We start from the raw sequence: 20,273 nt of genomic DNA on the forward strand, positions 1-20,273 counted from the left end.
AAACGAAGTAATAAACTGTTGAATGATGGTAAATACTTGGAATAAACCTCACAAGAGAGCAGACTTCTGATAAATAATTATGTTTAAAAGTGCAATAAGTAGCCACGCTGTGCAATGCATGTTACATAATGTTAGTTTACATGTTAACTCTTTAATACATTAGGTTGTCAATGTGTTGTTTGGTTAAAATACAAATAATGTAATAGTAATGATTAAGAAAGAGCATATTAGATTGCTTGTTCTATTGACAATTCAAGTAAAGAAAAAATCTTTTACTTGCTGACGGTTGTGTTTCGACTTTAAATAATAATAATAACATATATATATATGTCTCTTTCTCTGTGTATGTATATATATATATATATATATATATTCAAAGATTATCAAATATGAATAGAATAAATTGACAATTATTTTCATATGTACGCGAAAATCGTGGTTTCTTTTAATTAGGCCTTAGGTTTGTATTGTTCTGTACATTAATATTTCCCTACGTCTACCTTACACACATGCCTTATACGTTAATAACCGCAAGGCAAATTAACAGTTCTGAGAAATCACAGGTGAACAAATGTCTGCGCATGTCCACCAGGGACGTGTGCTCCTAAGTCTTACACCATCTAATAATATGGATGATCATATCAGTAGCCTTCAAACGATGGTGATTGGTAGCTGATGTTTTCTTTCTTTTAGAGTTTGATTTTCTAAGATTTATAGACGCTATGAAACACGTATTTTTTAGTATACAATGTCACTCTAATCACCATTACGAAACACCGTTCTAATTTTAAGCCTTTAGAACATTTAATGAGAAATATAACTGTTCCCGACAGACAAAAGACATTTTTTTTCGTCTTAGACTCTCTTCAAACTGATTCAAGTGCTGCTAATGTTCATAAACTTCAAAACAGAAGTTTAACCAACTATCTTGTTCTAATATGAAACTTTATTGTACTTTAATAGCTTTACACGTTTTAACACCTTAGCATAACATTTTACCTTACAATACACTTTATCATGTTAACATGCTACTTTGTTCGCCCTCGTTTTACCTAAACACTCTAATATGTTATCATGGTTTATTTCCTACTTTATTAACTTCATATATTCAACATCTTTATCATTCAGATAACATTAACTGTTACAACTTGGATAACACTTTATCACAAGAGTTTTGTTTTCCTTTATCGTATCATCAGGTTTAACACATGTAAATGACATTTTAACACCTGATTTATTGCAGCGACATATTTACTACTATAACTTCACAGTTTTATGTTTTCCTCTAGGTACTGACCTGTTCAACACGATAACATGATATTTCAAATGTCAACTTATTGTAACAACTAACTTTAACATTTTTAAATGACATTACTGTTTTGTTTTCCATTATCCACTGACCAGTTCAACATGATAACATGATATTTTAAATGTCGACTTATTACAGCAACTAACTTTAACACGTTTAAATGAAATTACTATTATGTGTTTTCCTTCATGTACTGATCAGTTCAACACGTTAACATATTTTAAATGTCGACTTATTGTAGCAAGTAACTTTAACACGTTTAAATGAAATTACTATTATGTGTTTTCCTTCATGTACTGACCAGTTCAACACGTTAACATATTTTAAATGTCGACTTATTGTAGCAAGTAACTTTAACATGTTTAAATGACATTTTCTGTTTGTTTTTCACAGCGACGACTTACCATGTTATCATTAATTATTTTTTTCGTTTAAAACAGTTAAACTCTGTATGTATATTTTCTTATTGTAAAGTTACATCCACATATGTGATGTGTCCACTGAGGGGAATCGAACCCCGATTTTACTGTTGTAAATCTGTAGACTTACCTCTGTCTCAGCTGGGGACGTGAAATTTTTTATTTCCTATGGATTACTTTCTCTTTTTTCACGATTTCGCTGTTTTCTAATATTGTTTTAATTAACATTTCTTAATTAATAGTTGATAAATGATTTCAGATTTAGTTATTGTCTCATTTATCAACAACTTCAAATCTCTTTAGGAAACACATCGTACTTTATATGTATGTGTTTGTAGTTGAACACCCTTCTCAATAAGTGGGCGTGGAGCGGTCAGTGTCTGCCCACGTTCAGTCTGAAAACAGCGGGGAAGGTGGAGCCTCAGGCAACAGCGATCACGTGACGCATGCGAGCTTAGTTATGTATCAACGTTGAGAAATTAGATAAGAACTTAAGGTAGGGTTTGTTGTCTACTCAACACGGAACCAGACCCGTGAGAATACTGCGCCTCTGACCTTCACCAATGTGAAACAGGTACATGTGTTGTGCCGGAAAAACAATCAAGAAGGTAAACTTTAATTGCGCGACAGAAACTTCCCTGCAGTTTATAAAAATATGGTGGGTCCTAGCAAGGGAATAGATAAAATCTATAAGTACGGAGGGGCACTTTTCGAGAAAAAAAGAAAATGATGAAAAATATATAATAAGCAGTGAGGAGACCAGCTCGCTCGTACATTTTATTTAATTTTCACTGAGACTTGTACATTTTGAGGCTGTTTTTACATCTTTCAAATAATTTTTATATAGTTAGAGGTACAGTTTCCTCCTTTCCAAGTTTGTATAAACTTAACCTCGAACATACATTTTAAAATCAACGTGAATTGTTGCTAGTATAACGTCTTTGGTCAAGTACTTATGGTATTCTGAGTGTGAATTCAGGGATTTATGGTTAGTGGGTCCTTGCCACAGTTACGCTCTTTCACGTTTCACACGTGGATGCGCTATAAAAGTAAGGGTTAAATCTCACTATCCTGCCAAACATTAACAGTACAAAAGTTGGCCGTAGACACGTTAACAAGCTACCTATCCTCTATTCTATCACTTCAGAATTAGAGATGACAACGTACATTTAGCTTTGCACAACAATTTTGAAATTAAAAGTTTTCTGGTTTAAAATAATCGCGAGCTTACCTCAGTCACAGCCTCTTGTGGACACGCAACCGTTCGATAATTAAAACAGCAATAAACGGGTAACCTCATCAAAATTTTAATCAGAATACCTGCTCCACTATTAGAAATGTCATACATCAGCATCGTTTATATCTATTTTTGGAATCAGAAATGTTAAAAATTTCATATATATAAATTAGGTTTAGTTACAAGATGCGGTTACACAAATATTATAATGAATGATTTCTTGAAAAATAAATGGTGGGTTTTATTTTCTTCCCTTGGAGATAGACATCCAAAGATAACTTTAAGGAGCTTAGATGTCTGTATTTTGTTATATAAAAACCACCTCCACAGTGGTTAACAGTTTTACGGATCGTATTCTATAACAACTTCATACCTCAGTACAGAAAGTCTAGTCACCAGATGTACGATAGAAGTTTTAATATTTCAACTCTTCTATTGACAACGGTTTTAAGTGTATTGACTTACGTGATAGTTCTAGTTGCTGCTCGTTCATGCGTAAAACAAGAGGTGATACTTGATATTTTTTAAATGTTAAAGTTCAGCATGTGAATTCAGTAGCTTTTTTGAAGATTTTCTGTCTATAAATTTCATGTAGTTATAACTAACTGTCATATTTATATTATGATATAAAAATTAGGAGTAGGTGCTGCTTGCACTACGGGAAGTAATATGTATAAGCTAGGCTTAGTTACCAGTCCTAATTGAAAGTATGTTATGAGGTAGGAGTTAGGCTTATAAAGTTACTGCTCGTTACTCAAAATGTATTTTCTTTTTCATTTATTTCTCCAATGCTGCAATTTATGTTTGTTTGGTATTAATTTTCTTAAAAATATAATGCATACAAGTGGATTTACAGTGAAAATTAAACAAATCAAAATAATTATATTGTTATAATGTGTTCTCTCGTCTGGAAAGTCCTTTCGAATTATTTGATGAACATAATACTAAGTCCAATCTATGTAACGATAACAAAGTAATTTATATAAGCTATATTTCTTTATAGGCCTCACGTAAAAAGAATTTTGAACAGAAATCCCAGACTAATGTGTAAGCCTAACTAAGAAATTCCTCACTTGTCGATTGATAACAAACAGACTAACTAAAAACTCGCTGTTCGGAAATGATGACTCCTGACTGTGATAATTATACTGCACAAACTTTCCAGATTCTTAAACTTTCATAAAAGATCTACATATTGCCTCATGCACACTCCAGCAGACAAACATTAAAATTAAAATACCAAATAAATTAAGCTTACAACAATATTATAACTTTCAAAAAGTGTCATTGTGAAAGTAAAGAACTGCAAATATTATTGTTTAAGTTATTACTTACCCACCTTTTTTTCTCAAAAGTTTAGTCTTAACTTTTCATTGGTTATCTTTGGTAATTAAACGCGTAATTTGATGAGTGTTTCTTTGAAAAAATTACTTTTGAAGATGTATCAGTAACGCTACTACTTTGCGACAGTTCTATAAATTCAAATATTTGCTTCATACGTAGCTGAAAGTAAATGTTTTCTACTAAATTACTGAAATAAACTTCTTCATTTATATTTTGTGTAATTTTACCAAATGGTTGAGATAATCTCTCAACATTTTCGAACCCAGGCTTTTCTTAGACTAAGGTTAGCTCTCGTTATTGTGGATCCAAAACTATTCTTTTAATAAGATTATTTGTGTACATTCTGGTAAATGAGGTTTTCTTTAGCGAGGGTTATTTCTTGATATTTTCAAAGATCAGCTATTCTTTACGCTAAGGTTACTTCCTCGAAATTTTAGAACTCAAGCTTTTGTTTTAGACAATGGTTATCTTTCGATATTCTGGAACATTGTTGTTCTTTAGATAACGGTTATATCTCGACATTATAAAACCTAGTTTTTCTCGATATTCTGGAAAACCGGCTTTACTTAAAATTAGTGCCATCAACTGAATCACGAACTTACTGTTAACGATATTTTTTTATCATTTGCCATTGTATTATTACTTAAAATAAAGAGAGAAATTAAACTATTCGTGCTACTTGATATATACTTGTCTAAAGAGTGTCGAACTTAAAAAGTTATCACACCTATATTAGATACTGTACAGTCAAATCTAATGAAAGTGTGTTGACGGGAGATAATTCAGACAAGATTCAGATGAACTTAACAGGATTTTAAAATTAAACTACATTAAAACTGTTCATTATTAACATCCTTAAATTTGATCTTCTTACTGATATGCTTATAAAGGGATTTCTACTAAACTATGTAACAAAATTTTTACTTTTTCTTGTTCCCGAGCAGAAAGTGTTATTTCCCAATTGCTTACGCCTAAAGTAAATGAAGAAGACCTATTTTTCTCTTCAAACTTTGTTTTTGTAACCTGGGTAATGAAATTTTCAAATTTACCCATTTTCCAGAACATTCCAGGTAGATTCAATGCTGAGTAGCTGATAGAGAATTTTCTCGAACTTACAAGAATTTTCTAGAACTTTCCATAGTCATATATGTACAGGGGCTCACCATTCACCACTGCAGTTTAGTTCTAGCTCCCTAAGTGAACTCATAGACCTACATATTTTAACAGAGATGCCATCAAGAAGCTGCAAGCATTCTTCAGACCCATTCTGCTATGTATGTGGCCAATTTATCAAGATGTGCGAAAAAGTACTCTGTAACAGCATCTACTAAAATGTGTGAAGCCTACAAGGCATATTTCGGCATGCCTGTCGGGGATCAAAACAAATCCTGGGCACCTCATTTTACCTGCGAATACTGCAAAAAATAAACAAACTCTAGAAGGTAAGAGAGACAATTTTTGCTTGCTTGAATAGTAATATTTTATATTATACAAATTTTAGACCTTTTATAATTTAAATATCTTTCGGTGCACCTCAAAGAGGAATACAACAGTATCAAGACCTTGCTAGAAGCCTTGAAGTATGATGAGTATGGCTGAGAAGTTATCGGAGACTTCAGAGTGGTGGCATTCCTAATAGGGCTCCAAAGCTTTACCAAGCTTCTCTGTTATCTTTGCTTTTGGGACAGCAGGGACACCGCAGAGGACTACAACAGGAAAGACTGGCCAAAACGGACCGAGTTCTCTGTGAGGAGGCACAACGTCAAGTGTGAGCCACTAGTGGACCTCCAGAAGATGTTGATCCCACCATTGCACATTACAACATTACTCTACGGTACAATGCGCTGCAGGATGTCCCTGAAAATCCATATCATTGACTTGATAAACTCAAGGAGAACATGGGAGCATATTCAGAAGAACAAGGCGAGCGCTTCCACCAAGATATACTGGACTTCAAGCATCGCTACCAAGAAGCGTATAACAAAAACATGATGGGAGACTATATTTGGGGGCTCATACGTGAGAGTGATTTACATTACAGTCGCAAATCTTGAAAAACTACTCACTTTTAAACATTTGTGTTCATTTTTGTATAACTTTAGTACAAATACACGTAAATCTTGATTCATATGTTGTTTTATTCAGATCTTATGTGAATGAAAATGTGCAAGTTTCCTGTTTTTACATAGAAAATAAGTTAATTTCTAAATTTCATTATCCGGGTCACAAAAGCAAAGTTTGAAGGGAATAATGGCCATTTTCTGTGCTTTGACAACATAAGCAATTAAGAAATAACACATACTATCCAGGAACAAAAGTTGTGTTACATAGTGATATCAAAATGCTGTTTTCTGACTTTTTCTGCCCACATATTTATATGCTGAACTATTACAATAAAACTATATTCTGAAACTAGTGACACTTTTTTAGGAAGAAAATCTTCCAAATACATACCCTTGAGTATAATAACCTTTTAGTACAATCTCTTTCGCTAAACTTACTTGGAGGTTAACAGCAGAATAGTGTCTTTGCACAAACTGAACCACCAGAGATTTTTAACAATGATATCTTTACATAAACTGAACTACCAGTGACTTTCAACAGTTATATCTTTATATAAACTGAAGTACCAGACTTTCAACAATGATATCTTTACAAAAACTGAACTACCAGAGACTTTCAACAGTGATATCTTTATATAAACTGAAGTACCAGACTTTCAACAATGATATCTTTACAAAAACTGAACTACCAGAGACTTTCAACAGTTATATCTTTATATAAACTGAAGTACCAGACTTTCAACAATGATATCTTTACAAAAACTGAACTACCAGAGACTTTCAACAGTTATATCTTTATATAAACTGAAGTACCAGACTTTCAACAATGATATCTTTACAAAAACTGAACTACCAGAGACTTTCAACAGTGATATCTTTCCACAAACTGGACTACATGAGACTTTAAACAATATGTTTACAGAAACTTAGCTACCAGAGACGTTCAACAATTATAACTTTAGTTTCATTATAATAAGAACTTATTTTGTCAAACCCAAAACAAGGGTGGCTTGGAACATTGGGACACCAGGAACATTCGTGATGGTTCGATGATCGTCCAAAATTAAGAAAGAAAATACTTTAAATTGGGCTTAATGGTGTGATCAAATGGAATTATAGCACAACACATATGTAACGCTATATTAACAGTATTTAGTTTATTAATTAATTTAAAATCAGGGAATATTGTGAACATACAGTCCCAGACTCCACTACAATGAGTAATATCTGTAATAATTATTTGTTTCTACATGAAGAAGATAGTCCATTGTATTATTTGTTCAATCTATGAACTGTATTAATAGCACTAGTATATATTATAGGCCATGAAGCATTAATTACAGAACTTTTTCTCAGTTTTATCAAAAATCTCTTACCGTTAAGACTGTATAAAAATAACATTACTGTTCCTGTTTTAATGTTCGAATACCTTTTCACACGGCCCGGCATGGCCAAGCGTGTTAAGGCGAGCGACTCGTAATATGAGGGTCACGGGTTCGCATCCCCGTCGCTCCAAACATGCTCGTCCTTTCAGCCGTGGGTGCGTTATAATGTGACGGTCAATCCCACTATTTGTTGGTAGAAGAGTAGACCAAGAGTTGGCGGTGGGTGGTGATGACTATCTGCCTTCCCTCAAGTCTTACACTGCTAAATTAGGGACGGCTAGCACAGATAGCCCTCGAGTAGCTTTGTGCGAAATTCAAAAACAAACCTTTTCACATGCAATATGGTATTACAATACCTTATAATTTATTTAGTAAACCTAATATAGTATCATTAATGTGGGATATTTTGGTAGATTTGAACTTTATACTGTATGGTCATCTGGACCCTGAAATATGAAGTTTATGAGATATCTTAAAATTATACTGTCTGGACATTGGTGTCAAGACCATAAATTAAAAACGCATGTTAGTTAAAACATGAATGAATTGGCAGTTTTAACTCGAACGATTCTATATTATATAGTAATTATTCAGTAAATTTTACTGTACACAGGTTTACACTAACCGTGGCACATTTTGTTAAGGCTTATTGACTAGAACTAGTTAAAATTTAGAAAAAACATTTCATTAGACTATCGTGTGTGATTTTGCCTACAGGTTGAAATAATGTTTGACGAAGCCTTTCCAGGTTACTTGGAGTCAGGGTTCGAAATTTTCTATTTAAAGCCGTACATGTCCGTTAAAAATTCAAGTTTGACCGGCACTTTCCCATCTATCACACAAATACATCGTCCCCTTAAAAATAAGTGAGGCAAAAGCTGTGTATGCACAGCCCAAAGATTTTGCTTAAAAGTATATTCTACAATGAGTGGAAAATAACTTGCAAAATTTAACATTTAATTTAAGACAAAAAAAGCAAAGTTTAAAAAACGGTCGTGAACGCTCACAAAATGCGCTTTTTAGGTCGCCTTATCCGTGCCGTCCCGGATAGTCACGTGACTGCCAAACATTCACGACGATCTGACCATAGCGTCTGATAATAAAAAAACGGGAAAGTTTCACGATCTATTTCAGTTTCGCTTCACGAGCAAGACTAATGAATCAGAAGACAATACTATGGAACCCCGAGTGAAAAAACCCAAGCTTGTTGACTCAAGCCCAAGTGTTAAAGCAAAAACTGTTACTGCTAGTACTGGTGCTAAGCCTACTTGTCGTTTCCAGGATGAATGGAATAGAGGCCAACCATGGCTGGAGTATAATAACGCTACCGTACTGATGTTTTGCTCAATTTGTCAGGAATATGACCAAAGTAGTGGAAGGCAGAAGAACACCTTCATAACAGGATCTTCCAACCTGAGAGCAAGTGCTGTTAAGGAGCATGAAAACAGTTGTGCCCACAGTCTAAGTTGTCAAGCTAAGACAGCAAAAGAAACACCTGATTTAACTCCCATGATAAAAGAATTGAGCAAACTTAACCAGACTGAGAAAGATCGTTTGCTTGTGCTGTTCAGGGCTGCCCTTTATATGACATTGATTGCCAAACCATTCAGTGAGTTTCAAGAGCTTTTGTTGCTGCAGGAGCACAACTTTGGTATAAACTTAACAGAACATTATGCCAATGACAAACAAGCAGTTATCTTTACATAGTAACAATTGCAATTAATGTCAGATCTCGTCTGCACACCTCATTATTCTTTGGCATTATGACTGACAGCTCAACAGACACTGCCAACATTGAGCAGGAGATAGTCTATGTAAGATACTTGGACAGTGACTGTTACCCAGTAACCCACTTCCTGTGTCTGCAGTCAGTTGAGAAGGCTGATTCTGAACACTTCCTACAGGCACTTAGTTCAGGTAAAGGTTTCTTAATTACCTGGGATGAGAATTTTCCGAATTTATCCTGAATTCCTAATTAAGAAATATTAAACTGGACAATATTTCATGTACATTTGTTTTAATTCAGGTTTACATAGTCATTCCATTATTAATATACATTAGTGAAAACTCAAGCATTTTTCAATTGATTTAAACCAAGAAGAACCATGTATTTACCACTGACAGAATTGGAGCTTAACCTAGCACAACTAGTGTAATAGATAATGGAGCAATTGAATTTTCCAAAGTACAAATTTACATTTTTTTTTTTTTTACATAAAGTAACTAATATTGGGTACTAATTTTTGTACTTGCAGCATTGTCCAAATATGGCAAGTTTCCCAACTGGTTTGAATCAATTGTATGCCTGACAGCTGATGGGGCAGTTGTCAATTTTGACACAAATAAGGACTTGTCAACAAATTGAAGGTGCAAAATCCTTATTTGATAGGGATCCACTGTGTTAGTCACAGATTGGAACTTGCAATTAAGAAGACCATCAAGGACATCGCTTACCTTGATAGTATCCAAACCTTTTTAGAAAACCTATGAAAGTTTTATGACAATTCGGTAAAGAACTGGGCTGGCCTCAAAGAAGCTGGTAAAACCAACAACATTGTTGTTAGAAAGCCAACAAAAGGGACAGGAACCCGGTGGGTGGCCTACAAAGAGCGTGCTCTGGAGTCAGTTTCTCATAACTGGCCAGCTTTAGCAGGGCATTTGTATCAAGTAAAGCTGCATGACAAAGGGGAACTTTGACAAGCCTTAAATTCATCCTATACATGGACATACTCTTGGCAATTCTGCCTGTTTTGACATCTCTTAGTCTCAAAATGCAAGACAATTCTGCTACTGTGAACATTGTTTCTGACAAACTCGCTGTTTGCAAAGAGAAGCTGGGCAAGCTGAATCATGTTGAGAGATCCCAGAAAATTGTTAAAGAGCTCACAACATGTGAACAAACTCGTAAGTGGTTACATAAAGGAAAGGTGATTGCTACTAGTGGTCAAACAAGGGCCAGAGGCTCAAAAAATGCCACAAAAGAAACAGTTGCTCAATCCGTGGCTGAAGAAACTGCCATCTTCATAGGTAAAATTGTCACATATCTGAATGAGAGATTTGAAGAATTTGATAAGGATTTTATTGGCGCCTTTCAAATTTTTGAACCAAGCAACTGGCATAAAAGCAAGGAAGCATTGTCATCTTATGGCCATAATGAACTACAGACACCATTGGACCACTTTGGTGCTCTGCTAGAAGCTAATGGTTTTAACATTGCAGCTGATATTTGCCAAGCTGACTTACACGAGACACTGCTCAAAGCCACAAGATTTGCCAAATCAGATGAGTCCCTGTCTAGTAGTACAAGTTGATTGTGGGCCCACATGTTAAGTCAAATTACTGTTGAGGACAGTAAACCTTTCCCTGGATCAACAGTGTTAGCCTTAGTATGCCTCATGCAGGTGATTTCCGTGTCATCTGCTGAACTACAACGTGGATTTTCCAAGATGGCAGTTATTAAGGATGACTGGCGGTCCAAACTAATAAATGATTCTCTTAATGACTTGATGACAATAAAATTAGCTAAGAATAAGACCTGTGATCTTGCAAGCACAGAATTACTGTGCAAATCTGTAGAATCCTGGTGGAAGGACAGTAAAAAAACCAGACGATTTGTGAGTCCACATGGAACTCACACACATAGAGACAATAGATATACTGAGTCTACATCAGCTGATGTCTTAGTGCTGGATGACTAAATCTACCAGTTTGATTGGTGTGTCATTTTTCATGGATACAAGGCTTGTTGCCAGTAGCTTTGAAATAATGTTTCAGTGCTATGAATAAAATGATTCTGTTTTATATAATAATTGTCTGTACTTGATTTCTTGTTTTCGGTAATGTCCGGTGAAAATTTTGAGGTGTCCTGCTAAAATTTCAAATGTTCGGCAAGTTTCACTGTCCAGCAGGACATGTGTCCTGCTGAAAATTTAGAATATTTCTACCCCTGCTTGGAGTTGTTTTAATGTAACCATAATTGTTACATTTTCAGTATTTTATTGTAAATTAATTTAGTTGTGGCAACTTGACTATCAGAAATAGTTCGTGTTAGTTGAGTTAGGAAACAATATTTTAGTTAAACTAGTCTGGGATATAATGAGGTGGTTGAATAGCCTAGGATACAATGTGGGAGTTGAACTAGCTGGGGTACAATGTGATGGTTGAATAACCTGAGATACAGTGTGGTAGTTGAACTAGCTGGGGATGTAATGTGATGGTTATTCGTGATAACGAGAAACCCACTTGAAGTAAAAATGTATCTCGGGACGGCTGGCAAGGGTATTAGCTTGTTTTTAATTTCGCGCAAAGCTACACGGGAGCTATCTGCGTTAGCCGTCCCTAATTTAGAGTGTAACACTAGAGGGAAGGCAGCTAGTCATCACCATCCACCGCCAACTCTTGGGCTACTCTTTTACCAACGAATAATGGGATTGACCGTCACATTATAACGCCCTCACGGTGAAAGGGCGAGCATGTTTGGTGTGACGGTGATTAACATTTTTACTAATAAAGCAGAAAACAACGTTTTGACCTGAAGATGACCTAAGTATTAATATCTATACCAGCCGTCCTGAAATACGATGTGTTGGTTAAATAACCTAGGATAAAATAGCCTTCTTGAACGGCCTTAGTTAACTTTTTATCTTGCTAGAAATACAACTGAAGAAAAGAATAAGGTTCACAAGTTTTCCACTGTAATTCTCAGGTTACACGAGAGCACCTTATGCACGTGTGAATTGAATAGTCAGGTCATTGACCCTTTGGATTTAGGCAAAATTAGTGATAACGAGAAAACCCACTTGTAGAGAAAAATATATATGTAAAAACGGCTGGTTTGGAACTACTGAACAGACGTAATGTAGCTAGCTAGTAGCACCCACCGCCAGAAGTTTCCACATGTTGAACAATAACAATTGAAAAAGGACGTTGTGTTCTTTATAGCACCATATTTTAAACTGTGGATTTTTTTATTTGCATCCTGACGGTTTAATCATTTGTTTGTTTTGTTTTGTTTTTGAATTTCGCACAGAGCTACACGAGGGCTATTTGCGCTAGCCGTCCCTAATTTAGCAGTGTAAGACAGAGAGAAGGCATCAAGTTATCACCACCCACCGCCAACTCTTGGGCTTGTCGTTTACGAACGAATAGTGAGACTGACAGTGACATTATAACACCCCTACGGCTGAAAGGGCGAGCATGTTTTGCGCGACGGGGATTCGAACCCGCTACCCTCAGATTACGAGTCAAGCGCCTTAACCACGTTGCCATGCCGGGCGAACACGTTAATCATTAGGTCACATTCTACTATTGTCTTTTAAGGTAACTTGTATACCAAAATATCAGAAAACAAACAATAAATACTTCCTTTTCGCGCGGTAATTAGAGTATTTGCAATCTCGTCGTCGAACACATGAAAACAGTCTTTCAACTGAAAATTTAGGTTTTGTAGTTATATTTTGAGACTGTCACGGCTAATAACATGTATAAGATGCTATAGATCGTGACTCTAGATTTCATATGACTATGGTAGAAATATTAATCAAAGTATGATAAAATATAAGACAAACTAAAACGTTGTGTTTATAGCTTAATCTTTAATATAAATTTAATATTAAATTTTACAGAGAAATTACAAAGGCATATTGTAGGTGACATGTGTAGTGGAGACCATGACAACATCCGTAAATAGCTTTCAAAGTTGTAAGTACTGGAGACCATGATAACATCCGTACATAGCTTTCAAAGTTGTAAGTTCTGGAGACCGTGATAACATCCGTACATAGCTTTCAAAGTTGTAAGTATTGGAGACCATGATAACATCCGTACATAGCTTTCAAAGTTGTAAGTACTGGAGACCATGATAACATCCGTACATAGCTTTCAAAGTTGTAAGTATTGGAGACCATGATAACATCCGTACATAGCTTTCAAAGTTGTAAGTATTGGAGACCATGATAACATCCGTACATAGCTTTCAAAGTTGTAAGTATTGGAGACCATGATAACATCCGTACATAGCTTTCAAAGTTGTAAGTATTGGAGACCATGATAACATCCGTACATAGCTTTCAAAGTTGTAAGTATTGGAGACCATGATAACATTCGTACATGGCTTTCAAAGTTGTAAGTATTGGAGATCATGATAACATGCATCGTACATAGCTTTCAAAGTTGTAAGTATTGGAGATCATGATAACATGCATATATAGCCTCCAAAACTGTATATAGTTAAGAACATAATAGCATACACATATAACATCTAAAGTTGTTAGTATTAAATACAATGACAACATTTACACAATCCTGGGTTTTAAGTAGTAGAGACCATGACAACATTTACAAATAGCATCCAAAATTGTAAGTATTGAAGACCATGACAACATCCATACATAGCATCCAAAGTTGTACGTAGTGGAGATCATGACAACATTTACACAACATCCTAGGTTTTAAGTAGTAGAGACCATGACAACATTCACACATGGTATCAAAAGTTGTATCTAGTGGAGATCATGACAACATCCACACATAGCATCCAAAGTTGTAAGTAGTAGAGACCATGACAGCATCCACATATAGCATCCAAAGTTGTAAGTAGTAGAGACCATGACAACATCCACACGTAGCATCCAAAGTTGTACGTAGTGGAGACCATGACAACATTTTCACAACATCCTACACCATGACAACATTCACACACGGTATCAAAAGATGTATGTAGTGGAAAAGGACAGCTTAAACTCTTTCTACATCCACACCAACACCGTAGTAGCTAAAGTTTAAGTGCTACGTGGTTTTGACTCCTATTTGGTACATATTTAAACTAAGTGATACCAGTTTTAAAATTATTTTCTCTTTAAGACAGCAAGATATGCAGACAATCTATAATTTTTGTTGATTCATGAGTTGAGGACTATTATTTTTTACATTTTAAGATAAAATTTTGATAACGTTGTAAAGAGCTGAGTGTTTGTACAAGTTTAACAACGCTTCTCTTATGGTCATAAAACTTGTATTAATTTTGTTTGAATTTCGAATTCGTTCAGGTTTCGGGAGAACAACTTTCACTTGACTAAACCACTTTAAGAACAGGTACATAAGCTAGTACGAGAAAGGAGGTGAAAGACACCTGCCCATGTACTTATATTTTTTAATGCTCTTACCTAATGGGACTGTCTGCTTGAGAACTAGACGGGCCGGTTGTTCCTGACGTCTTGACGGGACTCTGGGCTGTACCGTTAGGGCTGGCGGCTGGAGTGGTGGGAGAGGGTCCGCTATTACTGGCGGCCTCCCCACCGTCGGACGAACCCGAAAAACCTGTCTTTTCAGCCTCCATTGTATTTACCGCTGGCCAAGGGTCTGGTTGTTCAGGCTGGCTGACTCTCTAACTCTCCAAACCAGTTTGGGCTCCAAGTCTTCAGTGTGGTATAAGTAGGACAGTTCTACAGTTTAGCCGTCCTTCTTCAAGGAGCGAGTTCGGAGCTACAGCTGAACACCGAAAAACTGTTTCGCTCCACCTTGTGGCGTCTGTTTACCAGAAACTTCTAGCTGCAGGACATTAGCTACAACAGGAAAAAATGCTTTCTTAGAATTTCATCTTACGAGTGAGAATCGCATTGTGATGCAATGAAGAGACAACTGAAGAGTGGCTGTACGTACGTGTGTTTGTGTGCATTGAAATCAAGGCATCCCGAACGTGTACAGACTACAGGACGGTCCCACCAGTACAGGTAAGGGGGAGAAACGTTCCCGGGAAACAACGCCATGTTTTTGCTATAATATAATGTAACTAACGCTAACAATGCACTTATCTCTGCGATCTAACGAGGCTTAGCTGAAGGCTTCGTTGATTTGCTTATAGTATAGAATATGTAATTTATAAAACTAAGTAATGAAGCATTTATTTTGTTTCCCGTTATTAACGGGATTACGACATTTGAGCAATATTTATTGTACGTATACGTGGCTAACAATTAAACAATTACGAATATTGCAAAACTTTACAAAATACCCAGTTTCCCACGAGAACTAAGAACGTATACGTTATGCCGGTTTTATTTTTTCAGTTTAAACGACTCGCACTCTTACTGAAAAACACTGGTCCTTTATAAATCTCTCCGTATTTAAAATGTAAAATAAGTTTAATTATACATTTAAGTAATACTTTTAGTTCCTAAGACAACAACTGATACCAGACACTTGTGTTATAAGCCCATGTGACAACAGGCTTTTGGTCGTATGATCGGTCACATAATTGAAACACTGATCAAATAAATTATAAACCCACGTGACATCGTTCACGAGATCGAAACATGATAACGAAGGATAAACCCTCGTAACACCCGACACGTGATAGTAACACTTATTAAATGAAGGATGAACCCACGTCACACTAGGCACGTGATCGCAACACTTACCAAAGTGCATAATGATATAGATATTTACTTTCAACATTTCATAGCTAGACTTATATCTTACATTTGTACATTAGTTATATCTCATTTCAAAATCGTTTTCCAAGTTAGTGCGTTCGTTAATTAAATTAAAAATATAAACTTTTTACAATTGGATAATATAAAATAAAAACAAGTATATATGATATGACGTGATGTATTTAATGCTTACAGTCGTTTATCTGTGGTTTTCTCTTATAAAATATATCAAGCCATTAAATAATAATGGATTTACGATTTTAGTTTGTCAAAGAAATACAAAATTTAAATATGACAACTACTAACATTGATGTGGATTCATTATTCACAAAATACTTTTAAAGGAAACTCGTTATAAATGTGGTTTATAATCACCAAAACCTTAACAGATTCTCCAAATAAATCCGAAGAAATTACTGAATTTATCTACAAAACAACCACATTTTCTAGTTAACAAAGAGGTATGTGAACAGACAGACGGACTTGCTTTGGGAACTAGATTAACACTAGTATCATACTGTGTTTTAAACAACAGTTATATAACAGGATGGACGGAGTTCCTATGGAAACTAGATTAACACTAGTATCAGACTGTGTTTTAAACAACAGTTATATAACAGGATGGACGGAGTTGGTATGGGAACTAGATTAACACTAGTATCACTATGTTTTTAACTAACAACTATATAACAGGACAGACGGAGTTGGTATGGGAACTAGATTAACACTAGTATCACTGTGTTTTACTGTGGATGGACGGAGTTGGTATGGGAACTAGATTAACAATAGTGTTACTATGTTTTTAACTAACAACTATATAACCAGACAGACGGAGTTGCTACGCGAACTAGACTAACACTGGTATCACACTGTGTTTTTAACCAACAATTATATAACAGCACAGACGGAGTTGGTAAGGAAACTAGGTTAACACCTATGGACGAAAGGCGAAGACTTTCAAAACATCGTTCTCTACACTTGTATATCCACAACAGGCAATTGCCGTCCATTTTATAAAGTTTCATCAGGTTAACACCAGCATCACACTGTGTTTTTAACCAATAGTTATATAACCAGACGGACGGAGTTGCTACGCGAACTACGCGAACACTGTGTTTCTAATCTATAATTATTTAACCAGTGTAACGGAGTTGCTATAGGAACTAGATTAACACTGGTGGCACATTGTGTTTAACCAACAGCTACAGCCATGTGAAAAAGTTAGGAACCCTATGAAAACCTGTGCATTTTTGTAACATTTTTGGATATATAGATATTTAATATCAATTTTAACAATACTGAAATTATAGGAATATAACTAAACAATTAAAACTAAAGAAAAGACTTTTCAAGATCTTCTGTAAATGTAATGCTACAAAAATGCATATTCTAACTGAGGAAAAGTTAGGACACCCTTACATTTATTCCCACTTAAAATGGCTCAACTCACACACAGGTTTATCACACCAGGTGCTCATGATTAGAAGATCGTTACTCAGCATTTTGAATGAGGCTTTCCCTATTTAAACCTCAGACATTTAGTTTGATGTGCTTCTGACTGTTGAAGTGAGAGTAAACACCATGGTGAGAGCAAAAGAGCTGTCTGAGGCCTTCAGAAAGAAAATTGTAGCAGCTTATGAGTCTGCTAAGGGATTTAAAAAGATCCCAAAAGATTTTGAAATCAGCCATTCCACTGTCCGGAAAATAGTCAACAAGTGGAGGGCTTTCAAAACAACTGCCAACATGCCCAGGTCTTGACGTCCAAGTAAGTTCACCCCGAGAGCAGACCGCAAGATGCTACAGGAGGTCTCCAAATACCCTAACGCGTCATCACGAGACCTACATTAGGCTCTGGCTACTGTTGATGTGAAAGTGCATGCCTCTACAATCAGAAAGAGACCGTACAAGTTTAACTTGCATGGGAGGTGTGCAAGAAGTAAACCTTTGCTCTCTTAGAGAAACATCAAGGCCAGACTGAAGTTTGCCAGAGAGAATGTAGACAAAGACCAGGACTTTTGGAATAATGTTCTGTGGACAGGTGAGTCCAAAATTGAATTATTTGGACACCAGAACAGAGGACATGTTTGGCGTATACCAAATACAGCATTCCAGGAAAAGAACCTCATACCAACTGTGAAGCATGGAGGTGGAAGTGTCATGGTTTGGGGCTGCTTTGCTGCGGCAGGACCTGGACAGCTCATAATCATAGAATCCACCATGAATTCTACTGTGTATCAGAGGGTGCTTGAGGATCATGTGAGACTATCTGTACGAAAATTAAAGCTGAAGCGGAACTGGACCCTGCAACACGACAATGACCCAAAACATACCAGTAAATCCACCAAGGACTGGCTGAAAACTAAGAAATGGGGAGTCCTGGAATGGCCGAGTCAAAGCCCAGATCTTAATCCCATTGAGATGTTGTGGGGTGACATGAAACGGGCTGTACATCCAAGAAACCCCTCAAACATCTCACAGCTGGAAGAATTCTGCATTGAGGAGTGGGGCAAACTTTCTTCAGACCGATGTCAGAGACTGGTAGATGGCTACAAGAAGCGTCTCACTGCAGTTATTTCAGCCAAAGGGGGTAACACTAGCTACTAGGGGGTAGGTGTCCTAACTTTTTCCTCAGTTAGAATATGCATTTTTGTAGAATTACATTTACAGAGGATCTTGAAAAGTCTTTTCTTCAGTTTTAATTGTTTAGTTATATTCCTATAATCTCTCAGTATTGTTGAAATTGAGATTAAATATCTGTATATCCACAAATGTTACACAAATACATAGGCTTTCATAGGGTGTCCTAACTTTTTCACATGAATGTATATAACTAGACAGGCGGAGTTGCTGTTGGAAACTAGATTAACCCTAGTATCACACTGTGTTTTTGAAGAACAGTTCTATAACCAGACAGAAGAAGTTACCATGGAAACTAGATTAACACTAGTATCACACTATGTTTTTAAACAACAGGATTAACTCTAGTATCACACTATGTTTTTAAACAACAGGATTAACACTAGTATCACACTATGTTTTTAAACAGCAGGATTAACACTAGTTTTTAAACAACAGTTATATAACCAGACAGACGGAGTTACTATTGCAACTACATTAATACTAGCGTCATACTGTGTTTTTAAGCAACAGTTATATAACCAGACAGACTAAGTAAGAGAGAGGAAGACTGGTGTTTATAATATAGAAGAACATTGTGTTTACAGGTAGAGAGAGGAAGACTGGTGTTTATAATATAGAAGAAAATTGTGTTTACAGGTAGAGAGAGGAAGACTGGTGTTTATAATGTAGAAGAACATTGTGTTTACAGGTAGAGAGAGGAAGACTGGTGTTTATAATGTAGAAGAACATTGTGTTTACAGGTAGAGAGAGGAAGACTGGTGTTTATAATATAGAAGAAAATTGTGTTTACAGGTAGAGAGAGGAAGACTGGTGTTTATAATGTAGAAGAAAATTGTGTTTACAGGTAGAGAGAGGAAGATTGTTGTTTACTTGTGGAAGAACATTGTGTTTACAGGTAGAGAGAGGAAGACTAGTGTTTATGATGTAGAAGAAAATTGTGTTTACAGGTGAGAGACTGATGTTTACAATGCTGATGATGTTTGCAGGTAACGTTAAGAAGACATGGAAAACAGCCACCGAGCTTGAAGGGAGCAGTTCATTGACCTTTACCTTCGCCCAACATAATTTCATTTTATAGCTCGCCCAAGTAGACAAAGGCGTGGAAGTAGCCCACATTAAATTTATAATGATTTTAAATGATACACATTATTATTAATAGAGCTGTAGGTGTAATAATTTAAATATCTGATCGTAATAAAGTCCTGTTTTTTGTTCAGGTACTGAAGTGTGGTATTAAGAAATCGGTAACATGTCCTGGTAATGTTTTTATGTTCTCTCACTTCCACGTCACTTCTGTCGTCATCGGACTGATTCCACTGTTACAGATGAATCACTGTTGTCTTTTCTAGTGCTTTTTTCAAGTAGTTTTATAGATGAATATGTTTAATGTTAGTTCAGTGTGTTGAAGGTATTACTTTTTATTAGTTTCATAAGCTCGTTGATT

The 20,273-nt window shown here is 35.8% G+C and overlaps 1 protein-coding gene across 4 annotated transcripts in view; it reads right to left on the reverse strand.

The window, feature by feature from the left end:
* The window catches only part of LOC143237789 (protein grainyhead-like), a 119,141-nt gene extending 104,048 nt beyond the window's left edge, over positions 1–15,093 (reverse strand). For 3 of the 4 annotated variants that reach the window (XM_076477381.1, XM_076477376.1, XM_076477380.1), the window contains exon 1: positions 14,921–15,093. In XM_076477381.1, the coding sequence (XP_076333496.1) occupies positions 14,921–15,093 (173 nt within the window). The remainder of the gene's footprint in view (positions 1–14,920) is intronic. The other variant, XM_076477378.1, reaches the window with a different exon arrangement.
* Positions 15,094–20,273: the final 5,180 nt, after the last annotated feature.

Source organism: Tachypleus tridentatus, chromosome 13, assembly GCF_004210375.1.
Source record: "Tachypleus tridentatus isolate NWPU-2018 chromosome 13, ASM421037v1, whole genome shotgun sequence".
Taxonomy (NCBI): domain Eukaryota; kingdom Metazoa; phylum Arthropoda; class Merostomata; order Xiphosura; family Limulidae; genus Tachypleus; species Tachypleus tridentatus.